We start from the raw sequence: 11367 nt of genomic DNA, 5'->3' as shown, positions 1-11367 counted from the left end.
TTGATTTACAAAACCAACCAACCCCCCCATTACTTGGAATTCTTAGATTATCCTAGCTAATCATTAGTCTCTCTATGGATTCGACCTCGATCTTACCGCTTTACTGCGTTTGTGGTATAAGCCTTGAATCGGTGAAACAAAAACTTCTTTTATTTCGGGTCCGCGACAGACATTCGAACATATATAATGAGACTATTCATTTTATGGTTCGATCTTATACAAACCCTTTTGTATATAACACCTCCAGTCACATGTCTCTACATTAATGACTAAGATCAGATCATTTGTAGAACTTTACAACAATTGTAACATCTACAAAGTGAGTCGTATTCTTAGTGTCACCAGGATAAGGTACCCAGCCTTATCCATCTACTACATACTGTTCAGGATATCACTTAAACACAATCCACCTGTATATCTCTATACACATGTTTATGCTACAAAAGATAACCTTTGATGTTTGTTTATTGGTTTTGTGGGTTAATGCTACTAAATGTCGAATAAAATACCTTATATTTTATTAAATAAATAAACTGTTTGTACATTACAATTACAAACTACAGGATCCATGAGATTTAGGGCATCAACCCCAACAATATTGCCTACAAATCATCCAAACAGATATAATATGCGAGTAATTTAGGAATGCTGAGGAATTAGGATTACTAAGTTATGTGCCCTAGAAGAATATGGGTATTTTGCGCACCCATGTAACTTCATCATCCAACTTTTATACAAACGGACATTAAATATATGGACTAGTTCTTCATGAATCGTGATTCCGAAAAGGAACTCTCCAAAATAGAACATTCTAATTCTATTAACATTAAATTGTTCAAATATGACCAACAGATCAATGGGAAATTGAAAGCAAAGGGAAGCGATGATTAACCTGCTTAGAGACTTCACGACAAAAATGTAGAGTCCACAATGATTGAGAAGAGTGAAGATACTAAGAAGATGCTTCTTACGAAAATGCAGAGTCCACAACGGTCGACAAATGAGCAAAGAACTTGAATAGATTTATAAGTTTTTAAATTTATACATCACGTATTTTCTTAAGGAAAAGGCACCATGTCGCGATCGGGTTGGGGCTTTGGAAAAGGCACCATCGGGTTGAGACATTCACTACTTCACGATGTCATAAGGTAATCATCTTAGTTTTGAATTTTATTCAATCGGGGTGCATATTTGAAATCGGGTTTGGGCTTCGAAAAAACAATCGGGTTGGTGAGTTCATTCCCAACCCAATATCATTGGGTCGTCGGGTCTCTCTTTAAATTTCTTCGTCGCTTTATTATGATAACATTGGATTCGGGATTTGAAAAAGTCGTCGAGTTGGAGATCTCATTCCAAGTGTGAGTTTATTAGAAAGGCTGAAAGTGCCATCTGACCTAAGTAAAAGGTTATAATTCATAACATAGTGGAGAGCGAGTCATAAAGGCCTGCAAGAGAAGGTAATTCGTTTTTTTTTAAAAAAAAGGTCGTGGGAAAAGGAAAGAATATTAGAAAAGAGAATTCTTCAAAGAAAAATAAAGTTTTAACTAATCTTTTATTTTCTTAAAGATGATTTTGATTTTCTAAGTTTTAGAATTTTAATAATATAATTTTTATAATTGCAACAAGCTTCCTTTTTAAAGAGTGAATAAGTCCTGGCAAAACCCTCGTCTTTGCTTCAACTTCTCCCATGGCGACTCGGCTCTTCTCTCGTTCTCTCCCTAAAACCCTAATTTTGGCTTCTATGTTCTCTCGTTCCTTTCTCACTGCCACCGGAGACGCCATCTCTGCCTCCTCTCACTCCTCTTTCTCCCTTCTGCGCCGCCTCCGTCCTCTCGCTGCTGTAGTCGCCGCTGATTTCCGCTGTCTCTCTGCAGCTCCGAGCGTGAGGGAGTTCGCTACCCGTGCCGCTTCTTCGTCTCTTAATGATCCGAATCCTAACTGGTCTAATCGCCCACCCAAGGAGACCATATTGCTTGATGGCTGTGATTTTGAACACTGGCTCGTTGTCATGGAGAATCCAGAGGAGAATCTCACGAGGGATGAGATTATAGACAGCTATATCAAAACGCTTGCCATGGTTGTCGGAAGGTGAACTCTCGTTTTCGTTGATTGTATTCTATCTCTCTCTCCCCCAACGTCTGGCTACCCTGATGATTGCATTTAATCGTGTGTCTCTTTTGGCGTTCAAGTGATTATAGTTTGGTATTTAGAACATAATGGTGAGTTCTTTCATTTTTAATGGATGCTGAAGAAACATATGCAGAGAAGAAACTAGGGTTGGGTTTGTGTTATCTACGGTAACATTTCCACATGGGATTTTTCTTAGTTTTTATCCAATGTTTGAAATATTTCTCTCGTGGTAAAATATATTCAAGTATATTTTTTATTTCAAAGTAAATGGCATGTGAGGATGTGAGATGATTAGCGGAACCGTTTGTCTCTGATGACGCCAGTATCAATTTTTTTTAAAAAAAGGTTCATTATCAGTATCGATTCTTTATCCATATTCTCTGAATTTTAAATGAGAGATGAAATTTGAGAATTCTGGATGGAATTCCGGGTCAGCACAAGTACTATTTTCTCTATCCTTTCCTTCTCTAAAGAATAATTTGCAGTATATCGGCGTCTATGTGATAAATGGTATTTGTAGTCATTAGTTTTTACTGCATTTGCTCATTTGGTTTCTTGTTGTTACAGTGAGGAAGAAGCTAGGATGAAAATATACTCTGTTTCAACCAGATGCTACTTTGCATTCGGGTGTCTTGTTTCTGAAGAACTTTCTTACAAAATCAAAGGTACACTTTTGTGTCTTATTTTCTTTTGTTTCGTTATATTAGTTTGGTTATTTCTTTCTTTTGTATTGATTATATGAAGTTGTACCTTTTCCTCCTCAGAGCTACCTAAGGTTCGTTGGGTCCTTCCGGATTCATACTTGGACGTTAAGAATAAAGATTATGGAGGTAATTCCTGAATTTTTAAGTATGCAAATGAACATTTTACCTCTTTCAATTTCTATTTTACTGTTTCTATGACATCCTCACCCTTTAGTTCTAAATAGAGGTCAATAGTTCTGATTGAATATTCCTCGTCAGGAGGCAGAAATGAGTCAAAAACAAGTTTCTATGCTGAGATCTTAACTAGATTGGTTTTATTTTTCTCTCTCTCTCTCTCCCTTTTTTTCCCTTTTTTTTTCCCTTGAAGAAGGTTTTATTTCAATTTAAAGCTGCTAGAAGTTAAAATGTTCACAATATCATATGAAAGTATACATGATACATTTTTCCGAGAAAAGAAAGTAGAAATATGCCATTCTAAGTTAGTAAGTAGCTTTACTCTTTACAAAAATCAAGACTATATAGGGGATGGAATGTTAGATACTTGCTTGAAAAGTTGAAGCTCTTGATGATGGTTTAGGATCCTGACTCATTCATGTCACATTCTTAAGATGTTGGAAAGCTAAAAAATGCGTCAATGATTGTAATGCACTCCTGAGCAGACTGACAGTATAGGGGCATTTCAATGAAAGCTCTAATCTTGAAGTTTCTTGTCATCACATCAGACGAACAAAATTGGAGAGCTTGTATTACTTTCAAACAATTAGGGGTCAATTGTAAAGCCAACATCTATTTTTGTTGTAGTGTCTCCCTTACCTATTGGAGAACTGATCAAATAGTGTTGTGCTGGTACACTTAAGGTTACAGCTATTTTGCCTTTTAGTATGCAGTTGTACGGAACTGTTATCTGATTTTCTGTGTATGTTTTACCTTTTGGCAGGAGAGCCTTTTATAAATGGACAAGCTGTTCCGTATGACCCAAAGTACCATGAGGAATGGATTAGAAACAATGCTAGAGCAAATGAGAGGAATAGGCGCAATGATAGGCCTCGCAATTTTGATAGGTCAAGAAACTTTGAGAGGAGGAGGGAAAACTTGCAAAATAGAGAATTTCCAAATGCTTCACCGAATCAGCCTACTGGACCGAACATAAGTCCACCAGCTCCAAGTAGTATGCCTCCCAACAACTTTAGTCCTCCCGAAGGCAACTATCCGGGAGGACCACCACCTCCGAACAATTTTAACAGACCGCCGCCGCCGCCGCCATGCAACTTCAATGGACCATCACCACCACCGAACAATTTTAACCGACCGCCACCTCCACCACCACCGAACAATTTTAACCGACCGCCACCTCCACCAGCTCACAACTTTAACGGGCCACCACCACCACCGAACAACTTGAATGGACCACCACCACCACCACCATCGAACAACTTTAACGGACCACCACCACGCAACTATTCGCCACCATTACCAAACCCTGGGGAAGCACCACCGCACAACTATGAGGGGCCACAGCCAAACAACTATTGGGGAGCACCACAGCCAAACAGTTACGGTGGACCTTCAAACTCTGGCAAGCCATGGACACAGAATAGCTATGGAGGGATGCAACAACCTAATGCTGGTGGATGGTCTAATAGTGTGCATAACAATCAACAAGAATAGTCCTCAGCTAATCGGGGAAGTCTCAAAGTTGCGCAATTCGTTGGTTGAATTTACACTACCTCAAATCCTACTATTTGGTCACTGAGTATTCGTTCTGGTGCTATAAACGATGAGTTTAGTTTTGCTTTTTGAGTGGGCCTATGCTCAAAACCTATCAGATCTAAATTCTTGTACGAAATAAAAAATATTCATGAGATGTAATATTCATAATTTTATCTTTGTTCTAAACTTGGAATGTTATTCTCTTTTGGCCATATATTTTTTCAAGCTTGCAGCAATGCTCCTTGTATTTAGCCTTATTCAGTGAATTTTGTAATGACTAATGTTAGAGGCATTTATATATCGTATGGTCTACCATCAGATCTTAGGAGACCTTTCTTTCTTCTTCTTCTTTTTTTTTTTTTTTTAATTTATAATAATAATAATTATTTTTATTATTAAGTAAAAAAGAAAAACATTTGGAGATTCTCTTTTTGGATAAAATGAGGGACGGAAACGGTTGTTGCAACTAATGTCTAAAATATCAACGGCCGTGCCAACAGAAAAATTTGCCAATAAAATTTTTGGAATGATTTAAAAATTGAATGATAAGAATTAAATTTCAAGTCTAAGAAAATAATAAAAAATTGAATGATAAGAATTAATAGAAACTTCAGATTTTGGTATTTTGTTAATTACATTACACATAAATCTTTATGATATATATGTCAATTTTTCAGGACCTACTCTTGCTGGTTGCCAACAATCACCTGTATAAGTTTCTGTACTCCAAAGGGAGCAAGGAAAAAGAATTACTAATATTACATTATGGCCTAGTTTTTATTATTATTATTTTTTTTACTGGAACTTCCAGAAATTATCAGTAAGAAATGAAAATAGTTTTTCTAACCCTTTCTTCAAAGATTGAAAGTAATTGATTTTTCTTACATGCAGAGTTCCTAAGTGCCTCAAGAAAGACTCTCCATACGTCAAAGAAACTGAATGTAGGTAGATCAATATCTAGATTTTATGGCATAACACGGAGACGCATAGATTTGCATTATATTTTCAAATTTTGTGGATTTTTTGTTGGAATTTCCAACTAGAACCATATGGAAATTTTAAAGCCTTAAGCAAAGCACTAAGGATCAAGTGGTGGAAAAAGTATGACTACTCTCACCTAGAAGCGCCAAAGCTAAAAGATTGGTTCAAAGCCAATGTTCATCTACAAGATCTATCTCATCAAGAAGATGAATAATGTACTTTGACGAAAAATTCAATCATGAGTTCTCTCGCTGGAGTAGAATCACACGTTGATTTTATTTTAGTTCTTAGACTATGACGAAACTCAAGAAGATGCAAATTCTTTTGCATCTGTAAATAATGAAGTCGAAGATGACGAAGATGATTATGACCCCTTCGTTGATTACGACATCAATGACCCATTTTTAGACTCACAGGAAAATTAGTCTAAGAAATGATGACTAAAATGCTTATTTAAATTTAAAATTATGTAAATTATTTAAATCACTTTTGTACAAAGGTGTGTAATCAATCTGCAATTGTTGTCGTCGTTCAAAAGAACCTACATTTGAGGCAGAGATGATGGAGATAGTATGTTTTTTAAGTGAATTAACCACCCACCGGCCACAACGGTTAGCTGAAGATTGGAAAGGTCGGACAGATCACTGTGAGAGAAATGACTATAATATCCTATTAACTCATAAGGATTACATTGGGCAATCAAAATAGGTAGGGTAGCCGAAAGAGTAAGACCCTGGATCGTAGTCTCAAAAGAGTTAATACGGTAGATATATTCAATAGTCGTTCCAATCAAGGCTAGGAGAAACCGGGTGACATCATCAATAGCTATCAATTGAAGATCTTATCAAGTGTGCTTGAAGATAATACAGATATATCCCATCTAACTACCTTTATTGCTTTATTGCTTTAATATTGCTTTGTGCTTTATTGTTTTATTATTACTTTTTCCATTAAGATGAGATAAGGTCAAGTGGAGGTCCTGTCCCACCTATATTTTTCAAAAAAGAAAGATTCCAAAAGGGTCCTGTCCGGTTGGCCACTTTTGAAAATTTTTAATTATCTAATCTTTATTTGTTGGGATGCGTGTCAAAACCTTATCGAAATTGCTAGTAGGCGGAAGCCTAATAACAATTTTATAAGTAACACACCCTAAATGGTCCAAGCACCAATCATCAAGAGCACTTCTTCCAGCCCTGATCCAAGGTTTAGAGCTTTTGAGAAGCCCTCACGCGACAGCCGATCGCAGATTTCAGGCTCAACGGTTTCTCTAGATGCTGAGCCTCAAAAAAGCATGTTAATGGATGGGCGATGTACTGATTCTTCAGTGTCCATTGATACCAATGGCAATAATCACTACCATTCTGCATCGAGTGATCCCCTTGAGAATCATCGTCGTGTGGATAATATGAAACCATCGGCTAAGTAATTCATCAAATAAAACATGTTTGTTATTTACTTCTTTGCAGGTTCTGTGTTACTTAAAGTCACTTATGATTCTTTGTACAAAGATAAGGAAATACTCTCTGGAATTGGTTCTTTTTGACAATATACTTGTGCGCATTCTGCTGCATACCATGTTGGACTTCAGCCGACTCTTGGTAGATAAATGTATTATATCAAATTAAATCATATTGGAAAATTTCTTCTTTCTAACATTGTTTATTTTTGTACTTGATGGTTCAAACGTCTACTCCTTCAAGTGAAGGTATATATATATTCACACACTCACACTATAAAGTTTGGTTTTTGGAGGTAAATTTGATACGCTCTACACAAAGATAACTAAATTTGTAGAGTTGTGTTAAATTGAGGAGGGATTTAGGGGCATTTGAGGCTCTAAGTTGATTATTATAGTTGTGTGTTATTATAGTTTGTGGGTTAAAGTAGGGATGCAAACTATTAGTTTTGGGTTATAATAGTTAATGTTTAAAGTACAAACTATTTTAATCTTGGTGGAAAAATATTAAATATGGTAACAAAGAGGGAAAGAGAGGATGAGGAAGAAATAGTAAACAATACAACAAAGAGATATTTGAAATAGTAATTGGCTCCCAAACATGAAGTGGGGTATAATAGTCCACTCTACAATTTAAAGTTGGACTCAAACAATCCTTTGACGACTATACTTTTTTCAAAATGCCCAAAATTCAGTTCTTTTTTCAGTCATCATGAAAATAGAAATTAAGAAAGATGTAAATTATTAGTGATAGTGTTAGTGATCTATGGGATACTCTTTTTTATGGGTAAATTTGGATTTGATGAAATAAGTAAAAAATCAGAGGGAAAAAAAGATAAGATAAGATTAAGCTACCATGACTTAGTTCTCATCATCCTATGAAGGGGTACCTAGCGTTCATCTCTTTCCCTCACTCATTCTCTCTCCTTCACAATGGAGGTAGCCACAGGTCACTTGGATTTTTCTTTATGGGGTGCACAGATCTTTGGCGAACAGCAGTTGCACAAGTGACTCCTCAACACTAGTCGTCGTCCTCGATTGAAGGTTGTCAACGCGCAAACAACACACGTTCACGTCGCCTAGATTTCCATCCATCGTACTTTGTCACTGTCTTCACATAGAACTAACAGTCGATCATTCACGCAACACTTCAGACTCGTACGTAACTCGCAATTGCAGCACTGCCTAGTCCTAGCTTTGCTATAGACACCGTCGACCGACGCCAAATTGGCTACCTTCGATAGCTTCCATCATTCGTGTCCAGATCTATCGCCATTCATCTGGCCAGTGGGTCTCACTAGTACATGTGACCACAATTTATTTGGATTTATCGAATCTATCTAGATTTGTTTTTGCGACCACCATAACTATCAAGACAAACGTTGTTCAGATTCATTTGAAGTCATTCAGATCCACAATTGCCATTCGGATTCGTTGTCGTTCAGACCTTTCAAACACAAAAGTTATTTAGATTAGTAGATGTCGTTTAGCTCTACACATTTGTCCTGTCATTATCGAGAGTTGAGATGAAGAAGCAATATGAGACAAAGTTATGTAGAGGACCAATGCATACAAAAGCTCTACTATTAGTGTTATTTGCTACAAGAAAGAAAAATCACTTAGGGGGTGTTTAGCGTGCAGAGTTGAGTTGAGTTGGTAATTATTATAGGAGGAGAGTAATTGGGAGAGTTGATGTGAATAACGAGGTGAGAAATGTAAGTTAATGTGAATAATGAGGTAATAAACCTCTCTAATAATTGGTGAATCAAATGGTGGGTAGATTTTTTTTACTCACCCAACCCAACCCAACTTGGGGGTGATAACTCGTAGAAATACAAGTTATTTATGCTGTTTTATTTAGATATTGTGGCAAAAAGAGAGAAAAATTGCGTCGATAGTATAAGAATTGACTAAGAAATACAAAAATTATGAAATGTCGTAAACACACCCACTAACACTTGGAATGGCGAAATAGAATGTTTCAGTCTCTATTTTGCAGGAAATAGGTCACCGCATGCGTTAATGGCTCAAAGGCAAAATGTACAACGCATCTACATTGCATGCGCCCATCAATCAAGAACGAAGAGATGATCAACGCAATGGCGGCGCATGCGACAATCAATCAAGAGCTTTAGTGATCAATGCATTTCAACCACACGCGGTAATAAAAAATAACACCGCATGCAGCGATAGATCGAAGATGTGAAGAGCAACGCATTCGCGGACGATTCTGAAAAGTGTACAGCTTTTTGTTGTGCAATTTTGACTGATTGATCATGGATCAGAAAGGAATTTTCCATTACGCCATTGTAGAAATTACTATAATTATACAATGGGGACCACGAATTCTAAGAGCCAAGGTCTTGCCTATAAATAGCTTCCTCAAATTCACTGAAAAATATACTGATACTGGGAGAGAGGCTGGTCTGAAGAGACTTACAGAGTAAATCCGGGAGAACTACGAGGCAAGGCTGAAAGGTGAGTCTCCGAGCAAAGAATTCTTTCCGATTCCTGAAGTCTGAAGCTCTGTGCAAAAGGTCAATTCTACCGGAAAGCAAGCCTGAGAGGGAAGCTTCCCTCCACCACATTCATACGTCGACAAGCACAATCTCCGATTAGGATCTGGTCAAGAGTGTTGACACTCTTTTCCGTATTTTTTTCTATTCTCTAATTCATCTTCTTTAATCCCTCATTCACAAACATGTATCAAACTCTTAAATTTAGAATTAAATGTTATCATCGTCATCGTTCATCTCTCTGTCTCTTTTCATACATTATCATCCATTTTCTCCATGATGTGTTCTTAATCCCTGGGGTAAATAGCGGAATTAAGTGAGTGAGTCAATCTGTTGTCAAGGAACAATTAAGTTTAGCTAAAGCATGCTCGACGACATCTTCACCGTGAGAGCAGAAGTGAAGATGTTATTCCGCCTATCGAGAAAGGTTGGAAGAATGCATTACTAAAGCGAAGAAGTATTTCCAAAGATGGAAGCAACCTTGCGTTCATCACATTCATCTCCGTTTCCACCATAGACGTATGGAATATGGCCGATCACTGAAAGGTGTTCGCCAAGGAAAGCGAACCTTAGTTGCATCCCTAACGCGATTGACGAACTTGCGATGTTTTTACTTTTACTCATTCCTTTCTGCTTCATTCATAAGACTTGCCATCGCATTCATCGATTCTTTTGTACAACTTCACAGCCAATCCCGCCCCTGTTATCATGTATCATAGTAGTTTAAGAATTTACTTTATCAACGCATTTTTACTTTCAGCGCAATTTAATTTCCTGTACATAAACCAAAATTCTTTGATTCATTATTATAACCGGTCGCATGTATCACATAGATTGCATTCTAACGACAACAATCCCCGTGTTTAGACTTTAGATCATTATGAGAAACTTGCGTTGGAATTATACTTGGTTTCAACACAAGGAAACTTGTGACACCACACTACTTCATCATTATACTAAGAGCATATCACTATCAACGCATACACTTAGACCATAGTATCGCATCAAATTTCTTTATCGTGAAATCAATCATTCTTTCATCAGTAGTGTGCATAAGCGATAAATACATAGCACAAACATTTATTTTTAAAGTCAACAATTTTATGACACCATTGCTGGGGATTGGTAATGGTTAGTGTTGAATACTTTTGTAGTATTTTGCAAGACAGATCTCTGCTGTACTGTCTGTTTATCGCGAAGAGCAGGCTGACGGTTTACGAGTATTGGAACTGATCCAGAATTCGAAGCTGACCCAGAGATTGAGCGTACTTTTCCCGCGAGGGCACGCCAGAACAGAATCAGGCGAAAAAGAGTAAACATGGCAAACAACAACGAGAGGCCCGAAGGATCAATGGGGCGAATCGGCCAGCGCAAGAATCCTGTCTTTCTTGTTGCTGACCGCAATATCCCCATGAGAAACTATGTGGTGCCGAATCTTTACGACTTCTCGCCCGGGATTTCACGACCATGTGTTGAGGAGAATGCACATTTTGAAATTAAGCCGGATGGCTCTCAGATGATACAAAACGCGGGGCAATTCGGAGTCTATCAAAGGTGAAGAACCTGCACGCCCATCTGACCAGCTTTATGGAGGATGTGCAATACTTTCTCCATCCCTGGCGTCACCCCCTGAAGGAAATTAAGACTTTACCTCTTCCCATACACACTTAGGGACGAGGCAAAGAGGTGGGCTCATCGTTGGAGCCAAACGAGATCACGTCATGGGACCAATTGGTGGAGCGGTTCATGAAGAAATTCTTCCCTCAGCCATCAATGCAAGGAGATGAAAGGATGGCTGAATTTTGAGCAGATGGATAATGAGACTCTAAGCACCGCTTGGGTGCGTTTCAGAAGATTGCTAGAAGAAATT

The 11367-nt window shown here is 37.7% G+C and overlaps 1 protein-coding gene across 1 annotated transcript; it reads left to right on the top strand.

Moving 5' to 3' along the window:
* The first annotated feature begins 1630 nt into the window (after window positions 1-1630).
* Window positions 1631-4844, top strand: LOC120090681 (multiple organellar RNA editing factor 8, chloroplastic/mitochondrial-like). Its single transcript, XM_039048403.1, has 4 exons — window positions 1631-2088; window positions 2698-2795; window positions 2895-2960; window positions 3772-4844. Exons 1-4 carry the CDS (start codon window positions 1688-1690, stop codon window positions 4500-4502), a joined length of 1296 nt encoding a protein of 431 aa, XP_038904331.1. The 5' UTR covers window positions 1631-1687; the 3' UTR covers window positions 4503-4844.
* The last annotated feature ends 6523 nt before the right edge of the window (window positions 4845-11367 follow it).

This window comes from Benincasa hispida, chromosome 1 (assembly GCF_009727055.1).
Source record: "Benincasa hispida cultivar B227 chromosome 1, ASM972705v1, whole genome shotgun sequence".
NCBI classification, from domain to species: Eukaryota; Viridiplantae; Streptophyta; class Magnoliopsida; order Cucurbitales; family Cucurbitaceae; genus Benincasa; species Benincasa hispida.
The sequence above is the reverse complement of the archived record's forward strand: the minus strand, read 5'-3'. Positions and strand labels throughout refer to the sequence as shown.